The sequence below is a fragment of the Calonectris borealis genome, chromosome 14 (assembly GCF_964195595.1).
Source record: "Calonectris borealis chromosome 14, bCalBor7.hap1.2, whole genome shotgun sequence".
Taxonomy (NCBI): domain Eukaryota; kingdom Metazoa; phylum Chordata; class Aves; order Procellariiformes; family Procellariidae; genus Calonectris; species Calonectris borealis.
The window spans coordinates 13,085,157-13,102,877 of record NC_134325.1 but is presented as its reverse complement, the minus strand read 5'-3'; the positions used below and the strand labels follow the sequence as shown (position 1 = coordinate 13,102,877).

At 38.3% G+C, this 17,721-nt stretch overlaps 1 protein-coding gene across 4 annotated transcripts in view; it reads left to right on the top strand.

Moving 5' to 3' along the window:
- Window positions 1-16,590, top strand: part of ELP4 (elongator acetyltransferase complex subunit 4) — a 153,207-nt gene extending 136,617 nt beyond the window's left edge. Inside the window, exon 11 of one of the 4 annotated variants that reach the window (XR_012675758.1) lies at window positions 14,823-14,871. Coding sequence is in view for 3 of the 4 variants with exons in the window: in XM_075163267.1 (XP_075019368.1) it covers window positions 14,823-14,968 (146 nt within the window). In the remaining variant the exon portion in view is untranslated. Of the gene's footprint in view, window positions 1-14,822 lie in introns of all 4 variants that reach the window. The other 3 variants (XM_075163267.1, XM_075163265.1, XM_075163266.1) reach the window with 3 other exon arrangements.
- Window positions 16,591-17,721: the final 1,131 nt, after the last annotated feature.

Sequence of the window (17,721 nt, the reverse complement as noted above, 5' to 3'; positions counted from 1 at the left end):
AGCTACTGTTAGTTATTGGAAAACATCATTAATTAGTTGAGTTGGATTGGATTACCTGGTTTGCTGGGAAAGACAGGCTTATTAGAAAGGTCAGTAATTTATACTACTACAAAAATTCTTTTGTTCAGCCCAGGAATGACCTAGTTTTGCCTTTTCTTTTATATCTCTATGAAACTCAGAGATGCAGAAAGTAGGGCAGAAGATACTGATGAAACATTTGCCCAAATAATGTGGCCAGTTGCTGTTAGGTTGTTAACTAAGTTCTTATTCAAGGAACCAGTTATCAAGTTGAAGTACTGTGGAGTGAAAGAGCACATACACAAGCGCAATAAACAAAGTTAAGGATAGATATTCATATAAAAGGATTGACTTATGGTTTGGCTTACTTTTCATCTGATATTATTATTGGTGTGCACATATCTTAAATTGATTGCGTTATGATGTTGAATGAACTCCTTGTAGTCTGATATTGAGATTGGTTGCAGACTGTGGAAGCGATAGCAAAGGATAAATAAAATATTTTTTGTAATTATAGAAAATCAAACCATTTAATGTTCTTCCACTGCATATTTTGAAGTGAAAACCTCTTTGTTTTCTATGTCTCTTGTCAAAAATACGAAGCTTTAATATGTCAGTGCCGTCTATTCAAATGGAAAGAACCATTTAGATATTTTTTTTTCCTTTAGAGCCTCATCTTTTTCCAGTGCTGTGGCTGTTCCCCCTGGCAAATTCTAGCTACATTCAAAATATTCAAATAAGATCGTCTTATAAGGTTGCCTGGTCTCTTAGTCATTTTTTACTTATTTATAGGAAGAGATGTTTAAATGGTATTTAGAAGAAATAGTTATACGGAGAGTACAAAATATATTTCTTACCAGTATTTCTTCCCTCCCTCCAACCTGTTTTCATGCTATGGGTCAGCACTTAACAGCTCTCAAGAGTGTCTGGCTGAATAGCAGCAGGCTTCTAAATCTCAAATCAAGTGCTCTTCAAAGCACCTTACTTCTCTTGAGATAAAAACTTGAGGCAGGTTTTTCCATCTGGCCTATTCATCAAGTATAGTCTACTGAATTGTTGACATTTCTAAACACTAAAGGGATTTTGAAGATCTTATTGCTCTAAAGAGACTTACTTGTAGTAGGGAATAAAGAAGTGAAATAAAAAAAATACTGACACATGAAAAGTACAAAACTAAATAACTGCTAGAAACAGCTGAAAGCAAATAACTATAATTTGACATAGAGTTTCTGTACAAAACACATTTTTGATGTCGGAATCTGCTCAAATGTTCAGCCCTCCCCCCCAACTTCCAGATAAATAGTAATGTTTATTTTAATCTCAATTACTCACAAAAGTCTTGCATTTAATGTGATACCAGTTTCTGTCATTCATATTTAATATATTTGTTTCAGTTTACACTGAGTCCTACTATCTTAGATAGAGTCATTTAAAAAGGAATTAGCGTAACCTGTCTTTTAACCTTTCCCCAGCAACTTCTTACTCTGTGCTTAAACTTCCTTTAAAGCATTGGTTTGCCAAGGGGTAGTCAACCAATGCAATTTTTATATTTTTTGTATAAGCAATATCAATCACTGAGTAAAAATATGCCACAGTATGTTTTCATACCAAAACAGGGTAATCCAACATCATGATATTAAATTACACTTCAGTGATTTCTGAAGACTAAGATTATTTGGTAGTGATACTGCAAAAGGTTTGTTAACTGGAATTTTAAACTGTAGCCCTCGTGAGTCATGGGAGATTAGTCCTGAAAATAAGAGGTATTAAAATATGAATTATATAATTTCTATGTCCTCACCTGGGAGCTACAGGAACTGAACATACTTCCTATATCACTGCCAGTTTTTAGGGTGAGAAGACAATGATAGCAGAAATACATTTTTTTTCTCTTCTGGCCTGGTTTTTGCCTTAGTGTGGAGCATCTGACAGTGGCATTTACCATTGCAGAGCTGAAGTTTCTAGCTTGTGAAAAGCTGCAAACATAAACAAACTGGTCGTCTGTTTAGCAGCCTCGGTTTGTAAACGTGCAAAATTTTGTAAACCAGCAATACATCTATCTATTTAAATGATACTTACTTTTGAAACAGAGATTAGTAATAATAGTTTGCACTTAAATAGCACTTTTTCATTTCTCTAGCACTGTTTTAAAGTGATTGAATAATTTGTGTTTCTCTACACATAATAATCCTGCCAGGCAGACTCAGAAAATACCTGTAGCAAAGAAGAACTTGTCCATGCATGAAAAGCAAAATAATAAAAAAAAAAAAAAAAAAAAAGATAAAAAGCTCCAGAAAATTAGTCTGCTTCAAAAAGCTATTAAATTGTTCCTATCCCTGAAGCTTTACAAATGTGCTAATTGTTGTGTTCTGGTCATGTAATATGTTTCTGCACGAAGGCGCTTTCCTGTTGCCGAAGCCCTTGTGCCGTCTGGGGGAGGGACTGGCGGGCTGTGTAACACGGGGTAATGAATCTTCCCTTTGGGCAGCGCGTGCTTCAGGTCTGAACGCCCAGAAATGCTTCACAGATGTGCTGGGCTGCCTAGCAATGGAAATTTTCTAATTCTAGCTGACCTAAAAAAGTAAATAGACTACTGAGCATAGGGCTACTCCCAGTATAAAACAACAATACCCCCCCAGCTAGCATTTACATTTTGCCCCCCTACGCACTCCTTCTTCATAACCAGCAACTTGCCAAACCTGCGACACTGGTCTCTTGAAACAGCGGCGTTCAGGGACATACTGTATGGGTGGTTTCCATTGTGTAGTCGCCTGTAAAACAATACAGCTCACACTGTCTCAGTGCTTTCTAGAGCAATAGTGCATGCATCGGAGAGATTCTGTCGGTAGACACGTTGGCCATTATCAGTAACTCACATGCAGTCATAAGTAATGTGTGCGTTTGCATGTATAGTTACATATTGTGTTTGTACACACAACTTCTGAAACTGATGTATAGGAGGAAATAAGCATAGTCAATGTATACAAAATCTAGAAAAACCTCTGAGGCAGCAGTGGGGCAGCTCACAGCTGGGCTGGTCCAGAGTCTCAGAGCAGCTCCCGTTTTCTCCTGTTCTTCTTAGGAAAGCACTTCATTAAACTTTAAATTTCATAGGATCTATAACGACTAGATACTTGAAATCAATGGAAGCTTGTAGGCAATGTGTATTTTAGCAATACCTGGCAGAACTGTTCAATTCAGAAGTCTGCATTTCTGTTGTCTCTCTTTTTTGAGTTGGCAAATCAGGCATTGAAATGCACTTGTACCGGAGACTGGCCAGTGTGAGTTACCTGTCTTGGAGCATAACCTTTCTGTGAAGTGTTGAAATCTATCTGGACAATTTTATCAAGAGGCAGAATACGTTTTATCAGTTATTTGTGTTGTTGCACACCCTGAGATAAAATGGTGGGTTTTTAAGTGGGTGTATTAATGAGTTTTCTGAAATGTAACAAAATATTTAAACTGAGACAGAAGCTTGATAGATTACAGTGAACTTTAACAGATAGCTTTGGATGCGAACTCAAATATTTGGGTAGTTTTCCAACTTAGCTGAAATTGTAGAGGGTGACAGTAACATTGCAATATGTTGGACCTCCTAGAACAGATGCTTCTGTCTCTGAATGCTATTTCTCCCTCCTCCTCATTTACATAGCTTCTGTTTGTACACACAGTGTCTTGAACACTTCTCAAGCTTCCCAGTAGAGAGACCCAAGTTGTTGTAGAGCAGCGTGGGCATCGCCAGCAACTCTGGAAAGCTTCCAGTGAGCCATCTGTGGTTTGATACAAAATCCGTACTTTGTGGCATGTTGCAATGTCATTCAAAGAAAGAGGAGATATAATGGAGGCACTGACTCTATGAGAAGCTTCATATAGTTGTAGGACTGAATTCCTCATCACCTTTTACTCTCCAGGTTAAGAATTTAGTTTAAGCTAGTCATCCAGGTTTCCTGAATAATCAGCAGAGATGCGCAAGCACTTGCAAGGATAATTCATATCATCCTAAGTATATAATATAGGTTAGACTGAATGGCTGACTTGTATACAGCTGCAATTAGGTTGAATGAATCCATCAGGGAAGAGAATGTGACATTAACATTAGCATCCATCCGGACTATTCTGAGCCCTAGAATTACTCAGACTTGCATCACGGGTTCCACACTCCTCTTACGTAAGCCCAGGGAGGAGAAATTCAGCAAAAAGAACAGATCTACAGGAGCAATGTTAGTCTGCTTGCTTTGGATATAGATGATACCTTCAGACTCATGAATTCAGACTGTTTGAATTTAGAACAGTATTTCCCTTCAGGTTTTAGACAACATATTCCAATCTCAACTGTAACGTGCCTAGATAACATATCTCCTCCTGCCCTCCATCTTTCCCTTTCTTTACTCCATCTTCTCTTCAGCCCTTTGTCACTTAATTTCTTCCCTCTTCTCTTCCACTTGCTTTTCTATGCAAGTTACTCTTTCTCATAGAACATTTTTTCAGTTAGAAGGAAAAAAAGCTTTTGCATTAATAAAGTATTTATATATCATTACATTTTTCATTCTTCCTGGATATTTTATCTTTCACTTCTTTCTTTTTTACCCACTTTGTGTATTCAGACTGTAAACTCTTTAGGACAGAGACAATCTTTCAATATGTGCTTGATAAGAGCTGGATCAGTAAGTGTTACAATAGGATGCTCTGTAAATGTTTAGTGCAGTTCTGGTTGTAAGATTACCATGTGTTTCTCTGAATTTTGGAGCAGCTGAACAGCTGTAGTCCCTGGATAGTCTATACCCATCACTGATTAATCCAGCCCCCTTTATAACACGGGGAGCTTCTTCATTATGCAGAGACCACAGTTATAATATGAAATGGGTCTGTTACTTGTACGTGTGATTTAGAGCACTCCATGGTGCCAAACATTAGGCATTCTCAAGCGTCAGAGAAGGTAAATCTTCCTGATATTTTTATCTTTTCCTTATATCCCTTCACATGTAGCAAATCGTCTTTAACACATCTTGTGGTTTTTCTTCGGAATGAAAGAGTTTGTTCAGACAATTGTCTGTTGTTTCCTTTCCTGTCGCTGAATAGCGGTGACTAATGCTGCATATACAGAAACCCACCTGTCTCTACTCACATGTTACTGGAACTTCTTCAGCCATCTGAAATCCCCTAGGGATTCATTTTACACGAACATGTACAGAATAGAATTTTATTGCTACAAAAGATCTCTGAAAGATTTCCGCTTTGCAACAGTGGTTAAATAAACTGAGTTTTAAATTCATACTCAGGAATTCAGATTTTAAGTACTTTGCAAAGTTTTCTGGTCAAAGAACAGAAACAGTACCATGTGGCACATCCAAACAAATCACCACAGTTTGAATTGAATTCTCTTTGATATTATCATATCATTTCTGTAAAGCAGATACACTGGAAAGCTGCACTGAAGAGGCACATATTAAGATTCAGCGTTCTGAAACGTAAAACAAAATCTATCTTTTACAAAATCTATCACAAAAGGAAGTGGGTTTATTGATGGTTCTTAATTTTGCCAGATGTCTTTAAAGTCACTGTTTAAATAATCTCTTTGTAGTATTGGAAACCCACAACAAAACATCACTGTCCTGCAAATGAGGTGAAAGTGAGAATTATCCTAGTTTTATTTTGCATTCTGTAAGTGATGGAAAAGAAAGAGTTTTAGAATTGTGTTCAAGTATTTTAAGTACTATTAGCTATATGTAAAAAATTATTTTCATATTAGCAATGTGTCCTTTAGCAGACAGACAGGGATATATAGGTAGAAGTATATTTATCCACTATTCTTAGTGGAAGCCTTCTCTCAACACCTGATGTTAACAATAATTAATTTTGACAGCTCAGATTATGCTTCAACTTAAAAAAAAAAAGAAATAGGAAATGCATATGGTAGATGTGCTTATAGTTGTGATTAGTTATAAGTCAATCACAGTTACCTGAAAAGTAGAAAATTTTAGAATGCTCTTTTTAAAAGTCAAGTCTTTTGTCTTTATAATCAGTTTAGAAAATGTATCCATTGCTGTGATTTAAAAGTGGTAATGTAGCATCTGTGAATATGGCAGAACAAGAAGAAACGGAGTTCATGTCCATTATACAGAAAAATATTTACCAACTGGTTTGTCTCCTGAATTTGTTAAAATACCGAGAAAATTGTAACGTGAACAGGAATGTAAGAGATTCTTAGTAAATTAGTTTAAAAATAGTTTGCCTAAGACCTAAATGCAGTTATGGGAGGATAGTTTGGCAACATTCTCTCCACAAGATAAATAGATTGAGACACTAGTCGTAACCAAATTTCAGGACTGTCATGTGATTTCTGCCTGACACGGGTCTAGGCCGGTTGGAATGACTTTTCTAGTCCTTGCTGTGAGAGCTTATAATGTATTCAGTGGTAAAGGGCTTACTGTTTTGCCATTGAGAAGTGAACTTAAACTAACTCAGAAGTATTTTTAGGTTTCATGGCATTAATAAGAATTTTATATCTTTTCATAGTGGTATTGTCAGATTTGTATGTGAGTTGTTACAAAGTTATGTCAACATAAGTGATATGTCACTCCAGTAGACTACGTATCGTATAAAATATAATTCATTTCATCATAATACACATATCTGGTGTCTCTCAACTGGCAAACTTGGCAAGGGAAAAGGCCAAAACTTAGAGTCACCTCCATGTCAAATATTTGAACAAACTCTTCTCTCTAGAAGAAATTTCGTTTCATACCTGCACATCTTTGTGTTTATATTAAGCCCGAAGACAGTAATTTGTTTTTGCCAAGAAGACCAGTTAGTTACTGTGCTTGATGATGACCTGTTGAGAAAGCAGTAAAGTCATTGGCTGGCAAGGCTAAGATGCTCCTAAAACGTGTATCTCTTAAGGAGTTTGTAACCATTTGGCAGCTACCTCAGTTAGAAATGCAAGATGCGACCTGTGGGGACGTCAAGTCAACCTGTTCATTCGGGACCTCTTTCACCACGTAAACAGACATATTGCAATGGCCTTAAAGCTGTGCCCCGGGGCACCGCAGAGAATCAGTGCCACGTGTTGCCATTGCGTTGAAGGTATAACCAGTGCCCCAGGTGGGCTCAGCCACTGCTATTAAATCCTTGCCCCACTGCCCAAATAAGAAGAGCAGAGCAGGTTCAGTGAAGGTAACCAGGGTCAACCACCAGTCCTGGTGACTGCCAGACAGATCCATAGTTATGAGACAAGTCCACTCCCAAGCTGAGAAGTCAGGGCAGCAGGTGAGGATCATACCCGGATCAGCAAGCTCCATGGTCAGGCCCTGGCACAGCGGTAGCCCAGGAAAATGGCCAGGGCCTGAGCAGAGCGCAGCTCCCCAGCAAAGCGGGGAGCACCTGGCAGGGCTTTGCCAGCTCCTCCTTGCACAGCGCTTCGTCAGCCGGCAGCCCAGTGTGGGGGTGCACAGCTGCACTGTATCACAGCTGGCCACGAGCACTGGCAGCCAAAGCCTCCCGTTTGGGAGAGTCTTCTTCACTGCAAAGATAAAGAGGCGGCTCAGTGGCTGTGGAGCAATTTGGCACCCCTCCGCTGGCTGCCTCTTTTCTTAAGATGTAAGTTGCTTGTTTTCATTTACAAAGGCCCCCATGTCCTTTTCCCCAGCCTGCCTGTGAGATCTTATTCATTATCAAGAAATCTGTTTCCAGTCAGGTAATGGTGACGATCACTTGACAGTTCGATAATTTTCAAGCAAGAAATGGGGTTCTTCACTCTAAGAGGAGGTTTTATACAGCTGCATTATTAACCTCTTGCAGATTTCTCCTTAAAACCCACCTTTTTCAAGATAGCTACAAAAATGCTGAAGTCTTTTCTTAGGTACTATGATAATAGAAATAATTACCAGTAATTATAAATGAGGTAATAACAAGATGACATAAAAGGGAAAACATAACGCAAGGGGTGCATTACGGGCGTCATAAGCAGAAGAGGAGACAGTAACTGAAACTCGGCCTCTGTACCGCTGACTGTTCCTGTTCTCTTGTGTGGGCTTTATGGAATGGCAAGAGTTCTGCTTCAAAGAGAAATAAGTAGGATGTAAAGCTCCCCAAGTAGGAGTCTGCATCTTTCATTTTCCCAGCATTCCTAAAATTCTTCTCCCCACCCCCCTCTTCCCCCTAAACCAAATCCCTTCGGCTTTGGTGACTTCAGTCTTCATGGAGTTGTAGCAAATGGAACTAGAAGGGATCTAGAGAGGTCATTAACCCATCTCCCTGCCCCAAGGCAGGACTGCAGTCATAATAGATTAATAAGCAATTTTTTTGGTCAAAGATCCAAATAAATGGAATTGTACAGATTTTTTTTTAAAGTTTAATTTTTGGAAGTTTGGACTCAGTTGTTAAAGCTTCATGTAACTGTTAGCAGGGTCACAAGCTTAACTTCAGTGGAATTATTTTAATATATATCAAATTAAGAATGAATTCCCACCTGAACTCCCACCTCTTTTTTTATGAGAGTCAATGATTTTGCATCACTTGTGTTATTTATTTGTTTGCTAAAAATATAATAAAGATTTTGGACTAATATGAAGAATTACTTTGGGTTTAGATTTTTGCCAATATATGTATATCTGCTTATCATATTGTTGCTAAACATTTTTATACTTTTTATTGCTTAAAGCATTTTACAGAATATGTGATTTTAGCCCTTAATTAATTTTATGAAATTTTGCTGTTTCTTGAATGTCCTCCACCTCAATTATTTCCGAGTATTTTAGCCAATGTAAAAACAATCTGTACAGACACACATTTCCTCAAATCCAAAAAGTAATTTTATGAACTGATTGTTGTTTATACTGTGTAGGTGTAATACTGGATTTCACTAGCTGCCTCCACAACGCAGTGCCCGTAGATTCCTCAGAAGAATATGTGCGGCCTATGTGTATAGTTGTCTAGTAATCAGTTCTTTAACATTATCTCTAGTAGCTAGCTCTTTGTTTAACCTGTCATTGGTTACTTAGGTTCAGTTATATGATTTTTACTTTATTTTCCACCCCTTTTATAGTCAGTTAAAGCCTGCGTTTCTATGCATTTTGTAACTGAGGTATAATCAACATCAGGAGAGGTTGCTAGCAAAACTGCTGGTCAATCCTCTTAATACTGAAGAGAAAAAAAGTCTTACATTGGAAAGTCTGGTTTTTGTAATAAATCTGTAAAAAAATCCCCTTGATACAATAAGCTACACTGGCAAAAGCACTTGCTAGTATTTTTGTCTATTAGGGATTTTGTTGGTTTAAAAAAAAAAATAACATTTGGTTACACCCCAACCAAACGTACCAGCCCACTGGAAGTTCCTAGAATAGTCGTGCCTTGGATCTTTACATCCCAGTCTTACAAGGCAGAGCAGTGTCAGAAAGCCATCAGTGCTGTATTTGGTCCTCAGTGCTGGGACTGAACTAACTGGTTGCTCGGTGTCCCATCTGGCCTGTCGTTTTACATATTCTTATCTTCCACTTCTACTTTTTTTTTTCCCATTGAGAACAAATAAAGTAATTAGAAGTTTTCTTCAGGCAGAGGGATGAGCAGAGGCAAAGCATGTAATAAGTTTTGTCTGAACTGTTTTCCTTTCGTAATGCATGCCCTAAAGCTGTGTGCTTAGCTGGGTTCAGTGTAATTGTTCCTATCACCACAAAGCCTCCGGGACCTGCCCAAAACAGAGCAGGGGGAAAGCACCAGCACATGTCATGCCCCTTCCCCAGCTATGCCTTGTACAGTAAGTAATAGCCTTCTTCCATAGCCACTTATTTCTTAATCAAGTGAATGAAGCTTGGAGTCTGATTCTGAAGATCCTAAGTTTAAACCTTTCTGACAGCCTGCACGGGTGAAAATAGTGTGTGATCATGTAATTAAACACAGTATAATAATGCAGATACACAATTAACTTTGCACAAAGGAAGTTTACTCCAGCATTCCCTAGTTTTTACACTGACAAGCTTTACCTTTCATTGATAGAGGCTTTAAGAAATTATCACAAGGAGGGCGATTATAGGATCCTATTTTCACTTGCATGTTTACTTTTGCCAGACTATGACCATTTTGCCTTAAAAGTATTGTTGCCCTGCCAGCTTACTGTAGGCTGCAGAAGTTTTGTGTTTATCCATACTCTGGAATATTTTAGTGAAAACCTTCAATTATTTAAAAGAACAAATGAAAACATGCAATTTTATGTCTATCATTTATACCCGGGGTGTCTTTTTGCTGTCCTGTGAAAATCCACCCGTTTGGCCCAGGCACACTCAGTACTGCGCATTCAGCTTGACCCTTTTCCAGGGATGTACCTGCTTTTCGGACTGGGAAGTGAGCCGGTGCCGGTGCCCACGCTCTGGGCAGGGGGCACCGGGGCAGAGGAGAGGGATAGGGGCAGGATGGGGGGACGCAGCGCAGTGCCAGCAGGAGAAAGAAGGGCAGATCAAGCACAACAAAGGTGGGAAGAGGAGGAGGACAAAATAGGGCATGAGGAAGACAAGGGGCTGAGGCAAGGAAGGGTGGCCTGGCGCTGAATTTAGAATCATAGAATAGTTTGGGTTGGAAGGGACCTTTAAAGGTCATCTAGTCCAACCCCCCTGCCATGGGCAGGGACATCTTCAACTAGATCAGGTTGCTCAGAGCCCCGTCCAACCTGACCTTGGATGTTTCCAGGGACGGAGCATCTACCACCTCTCTGGGCAACCTGTGCCAGTGTTTCACCACCCTCACTGTAAAAAATTTCTTCCCTATATCCAGTCTGAATAAAAAAAAAAGAAGGCGGCAGGCTGCCGCCCCAGGCATGACGATGTCCCCCACGACACTATCCGCGCAACCCCCCGCTGCCATTGACGCTTTGGACCTAGGCACTAGGAACAGGAGCAGGGGATGGAATATGGGCAGAAATGGGCAAGAGAAACCCAGGACTCGCAGGAGCAGGAATGAAGCGTGGAAGCAGAAAGCTGAGACTGGCTGGGGTAGAGGCTGGGGAGCGCAGATAACCGGAGAAGGGACGTTTTTGTTATGAAGACCAGTTGCAGGGTGGGAGGCCTGGGCAGCGAGGACTGGGATTGCCGATGTGAGAAAAATTGGCCTGATTCTTATCACACTGATAAGAGAAAGAGAGATTGAACAGGATGGAGGTCATAGCCTCAGAAATAGCAGAGAAGTCTGTCCACCAGAAAACATTTTGTCCTAAACTGGGGCTTTAAATGTGACTGTTTCCCTGTAGTCAGCAAATATCTGTGAAAATGTCTGATCGTTCTGTAATGCTGGTGTTCAAAAAGGATCACAGTCTATTCAAGCTATCACTTACTGCCTTAGTTCAAGTGACCGCAATGTCCCTATTGGTGCCAAAAATAAAGGCCTATTGTTTAACGTGTGGATGTCTGTATAATGCCGTGCGATGAGTTTCCAGTTTGTTTGTGGTTTAAAGTTAGAATTTTTTTTAATGGTGTTAAAGTATTTAATAGGATTAATATTTGCATCCCTGTTTATATTGTTAAGCTGCACACAGAAAATCTAAGGAATGATATTTTGAAATGCCTATTCAAGCTTTATTCAGAGGTAGGGTGTGTGTGAGCTATGATTCAGATCTTAATGGCAGGATAATATTCAGTTGTTTTCAGAGGACCCTAATGTTGTTTATTGCTCAGAATATGTCTGATCTGAGGCTGAATATGGCATATGCAGTGAAATATGCTTCCTGAAGAACCAGCAATTTTTTGTACTACTTGAAAGTTGGGATTGTAGAGAGGGCAGGATTGCAGGAGGGATGGTCTCATAATTAAGGCGATCGTGGAAAGTATGATGCGTCTCTGCCTATACCACTGAGCTTCTGTGTGATCATGTCACTTCAACCCAGCATTTTTATTTCTGAACTCTTGTTTCGTGTCTCTCGCTTTCCAAGTGCCTGACTTGGGGTTCCTGAAGAAATGCTAAGCACTCACAGCTGCAAATGAAGTTAGCGTTTGATCATGTGAAATGCTGTACAACGCAAGACATTCTGGAAAAACAAGTCCTAAATGTCTCAGAGTGCGTTTCTGAAATTAGTAGATACCTTTTGCCATGTGTTTTATGTGCCTCAATTCCCTATCCATAAAATGGAGGTAACTTTGCTGCCTTATCTCACAAGAATATTAGGAAAATAACACAGTTGGTATTTGTGAAGCATTCAAGTGCTATATACTGACATGTGCTATTGAAAAGCCATTCTGTCTTCAGAACAAGGTTTGAGTAGTGTACAATAAATACATCAAAAAAGTTCAGAGTAAACAGTGACAAGAAAACAAAATACTGAATAGCCGTTCACTAAATGAGCAGTGTGCATCCTCTTCACTGAATAAGATGGGGGAAGAAGAGTATATGCGTGTATAATGAAACACTGTTTCATAACAAATACATCTGTAAAAGCCTAATTTATCCCACCATCCAATCTGAGGATCTTTAATTTTTACTTTTCCTATCTGAGTCTTTGCAAATTCATAAATATTATTCTATCTATTTTCTATTTATAATACATATTAGTGAACAGAGTTGACTAAGAGGCTGTGTAAGTATCAAAGATTTTTTTCCTTTTGACCACACTTTTAAGTCCAGGCCGGTGTGGCAGGGTTTACAGTTGTTACCTAACTGTGATATTAGTTAGTCCCTGCATAAGATGAGTTTGCTAAGTCCCAGTTCTGTTTGCTCTTCATCACCTTGCTCTGAATCCATTTGGCAGACTTGGCAAAAGGGTCAGTAATTGCAGGAGGAAGACAGCGGTACTACATTCCCCTAGAGGAAGCTGCCTCTCCCGCTCCCTGGTGAGGGCGAGAGATGCTAACAGTGAGTTGGAGAAGGTTGGATTAGTTCACTTGTCTCTCCACCTCCCACATACCAGATACCCTGTACCCTGCTAGCAGAGTACTGTACACTTTTTTGGAAAGAAAATGTGACTGAAAGATCTGCCAAGTGCTCCCCTGCACTTTCCAGCTTTTCCTCATCCTTCGTTTTCCAGTGGTTACAGCCCCCCCCATACAATCCAAGTTGTACATTGGCTCTTTCCTAGCAAACGTTTCTCTCAGCATACAAACAAGATAGGCATGTGCCCTAGTTTATATTGTGTTCATGTAGAAATGAGGCGTCATGGACCACAGTTCACATCCACAACCATGCTTAACCTTCTTAGGAATAAGGGAGGAACTGTAAGTGAAGGATACCATACCACAGCACTGATTTTAATGCGGTGAAATGTAAGAGCTGCGTAGTTACTAAATGGTATATACCGGGAGGTGGTTTTTGATACATAAATTGTGCTTCATAGGCAAAGTGCTACAGATAAATACACATATTTCTCCTATTTCAACACTGAGGCATGTCATCTCACCCTGGGCGCAGGCTTTCCTACTCTACATGCGTTACTTTATGCATTTCCTTCCCGTGGAGAAGACAACAACTCAGCACACGTTCTTCTCCCTGTGCTGCCCACAACCAGGAGTGGCCGGTGGTAGGAAGCACTTTGGAGCACCTCTCAAGTTATGCCTAATTGCACAGTCTCAGCAATGCCAGCAATGAATTTAACAGTCAGCCCACTGTAAATACAGATATTTCTTATGCTTTTTAATTGAATTCTTATCTTATCCTACGAAAGTTACAAAGGTGTTGAATAAAAGGCAGCTGTATTTGCGTGTTGTGATAAAAGCAAAAACATAGCAAAAGCAGAGAATAAGGATAGTCCACACAGCCTCCTAATATAGTTTTGCAGCCATTACTGTTATCCTGTTCCCTTCAGAAGCGTATGCATTTTAAAAGAAGAGCTACACAGTTTAGCCTTTGCCTACTAAATCTTTCAAGAAATATGCTCCTTCCGTGATACCAGTTCCATAAATTATTGCACTGTGTAGAAGATGCTCAACTGTCTCATCTGACCAGCTTTCAGTACCTCACTGTGTCCAAAAGCGAGCCAGTAATTAAGCAAGTAAAGCCTCAGTTTTACATTAATTTTCACCTTACTTTACAAAAGCTAAATGGTAATGTCATGTCTTTTATATATCTCCACTGTAAAAGATCCTCAGAGGGAGAGTTGAAATTGAAAAATAAGGTTTACTATGCAAGGACTGTGTGCTTGTGGACAACCGTGTAACCTGTCTCAGTTTCCTCATCTGTGGAATGGATGTAATGTTCCTACAACTCACAGGGGATGGCAAGGTTTGATTAGCATATATGATTGCCTTATACAAATGCAACTACTGTCACTGCTTGTTTTTATTAACAGCTATCAGTAGAATATGAAGAAGAAACATTTAGCAGAATAATGCTGCAATCAGGGTGAGCCCTCTCCATCTTTTGACCATCACATCATTTATTTTCAGACTCTGCCACAAAGTATGCATGTTTGAAATAAGACTATACTTTTATTGTAATGCCATAGAAATCAGAGGATTTGATGTAGGGGTTGACATACAGGCAAAACACTTGTTTTTAAAGGAAAAATGTCCATAGATATAATTAAATACCTTGAGCAAATTTGGATTTTGTTTAGAAAATTTTCATGAGGAAAAAATTGTTCCAATTTACAGAATCCAATATATTGAAAACATGCAAAACTGTTTCCAGGTCAGCCTAAAAGAGTGTCTGGGAAGTGTTTTATTTGTATGAGTAAACATTGATCGGTCAGGAAAAAGACTGCATTTTGAAATATGCTATGGAAAATAAATTCTGCTGCAATTATTCTTTTTTTTTCTTCCCTGTTTTTTCCTTTCTCTTTCTTCTCTCTCTCCCCGTCTCTCTCCCCTCTCCCTCCTGAAAATCTCCTGCCACAGCGACTGCATTTGCCTCCAGACTTGTCAGACACAGTGAGCCGCACAAGCAAACAGGATCTGGCAGAATCCGCCAAACTGCTGAGCTCAGGATGTGGTGCTATGGCCATCGGCAAGAAGCACCTGGACTTCTAGTGATTTCTACTTAGCAGTTTCACTCAGTTTTATATGACACTCTAATTATGAGTGTTAATGACTTATATAAATATTTTTCTTAACGATTTGACGCAGCAGTCTTTAAAAATACATGTTATCATATGGTGCCTTTTTTTTTTTTGTTCTGTTTCTTTGTACTAATTTTGGGCTTGTTTGGATTTTGCTTTTTGTTAAAGCTTCTGTTATGTTGGGTCCTGCCATTGTTCTGCTCGACTGGAAACATACAGTATTTTGTTCCTTTCCTTAAAATATGAGAATTACTCTTACCCTTTCATTTCTAGGTGTTTTTTTACAATAAAAATAAAGGGATATTTTTCCCAATGGAATTTTTGTATACCTACATTTAATATTTTGTATGAATAATAAGTTAAGTTGGACAGTTTATTGAAATAAAGGAATGAAACTAAGCAATTCATTGTCACATGTTATTCGGAAAGCAAACTACAGAGTTATGGTTTTAAAAACATTAATTTTTGTAATTGAAATACCATTCTTAAATTTCAGGAAATATTTACATTAGTTTATTAAATGTGCAAGAATAAATTTAAAATATATAAGATAGTTTTTATTCTAATATGCCAGTAATTGAGAACGGTTGTTTTTTGAATCAGAATATATTATAGATAATTACTTTGCCTTATGGCTTACTACATGCAATAAAATGCACTTGAATGGAATTCACTAACCATAGAGAAAATAATTTATTTCCTTATGTAGTGCAAAACAGTAATCCTAAACAATTGAAGTCAGCACTATGAAATTATGTCAACAGACATAATTCAAGATTGAAATTCAAACCGACAGCTACATTAATGCTAGAAAACCAGAGGAGTGCATTTGAGCTCGGGGAAGGGTATCACAGCATGCTGGTCTAAATCAGGGCAGAATATACAAGCGATTCAGGCTTCTGTACCCTCAGATACACAATTTGTGAACTTCTAACTATTTTGTATGTATCTCTGTGTATATCTCATCAAACAAAAGAACGGTAAAACAAAGCTGACCTGTAAATTAAGGTGGTTTGCATTCTTTCTTCTGAGGCTGACTTCCATTTTGAAAGGTAATATCTTCTTCTCGGCAGAACTTCCAAGCCACCCAGCTGTAAGATTGCATTACAGTTTCATAATTTAGTCTTTATAATAGTGTATTACATGGCTGGAGTGAAATTGACTCTTCAAAGAACGTGTTAATAGGATGCAATAATAGTAACTTATTTTGATGGATTTGGAACCAAGAGTTGGTTAAGTGGTTTGCTTTTTTCTCTGCAATCCAGGTTCTACTTTATTTTTTTCTTGACAACGCTGTGTAAAACAAAGACATAGCTTTTAAAACTGTCTAACTAATATGATGAATGTCAATCACTTAAAAAACTCCACTGTAGCATAAACACATACTGTATACAGCTTTTATTCTGAATTAGAATAATTGAATCAATGACAGTGATTTGCCAGGATGTCAAATCTATCCATCATATCCTGTCACTACCAGTTTATTTTTTGTGATCAAAATCAAAAAGACTACTATTTTGTCATCAGCTATTTCATTAGTAGTAACAATCAGGTTTTCTCTTCTATATTTTTTAGCTATGCCTGTTATTTTTTTTATGTCTAAAGACACAAATCCTTTTTAAATCTTTTCAAAATAAAGTTTCAGAACTGAACTGTCAGTTTAATAAAGCAAAAAGACATCTACTTTCCTATGCCAATATATTTAAAATATTATCATTGATGTCTCAAACATTTTTTCTCTTTTTGTATTATGTGTAACATTGAATGGAAGTTCTCATTAGATACTTAATTGTGCCTTTTGAAAGCACGAAATGATTTAAATACTTAGGAAAAAGTGATTTTTAACAAAGGTGAAGTTTTATATAGTACGTCTTTTTAATGTAAATAACACAAAACAGCATTTCTTTGTGAAATATAAAGTCACAAGACATATAAATTGCTGCTAACATACTTAAATAGGTCATTGACTTAACATATAGGGGAGAAAATACCATGAAAGTCACAGTCAATTTCTAGTTAACATATTAAGTGAAAATTGTCAGCAAGTAGTGTGTGTACTCCACGTATGTATGTGTGTGTCCTACGCATTTATAAGACTTCAATTTCAAAAACTTCAGTAGGTTAATATTAAAGCTGACAAATATTTTGAATGATAAAGGGAACCCCTTCTGCAAATCTGGATTAATTTTTTTTCTGAGTCACTAAACATGCTTTGTAAAATAAGTGTTAGAGTATACAGATGTAGAGTGTTGTTTACCTAAGGCAAAAACATGGAGCAAAATTTCTCTTCTTTTCTTCCAAAATATCGTATCAGTTACAACAACATATGACAGTGACTTGGCTAATCCAGTAAACTGATAGGTGAAATAATGCTATGTACGTGCTACCTGATAGTATGTAGATATATAGTAGACATAGTGTAGATTTCATTTACTGCACCAAAAGCAATTTTTACTTGGGAAGCAGGAGAAGTGTTTACATGGTGATTTTTTGTGAATTTTCCCTATAACCACTCTGTGACTGTCACGCTCCTGTGTACAAAACATCCTTCGGTTCTTTCTTTTCTTGATTTGAAGACAAATATTTAACTATGGGGTGCAGCTCAAGTGATCGAAGAATGGGTGCAGCCTCTTTTGCAATGTGCTGCCAGCTGCTTTTTGCATCTTCAGAGCCCCCTTGTTGGCTTGGATGGAAAATCTGTGCGATCCTTACCTGTGTTCAGAGGACTCTTTTCCACA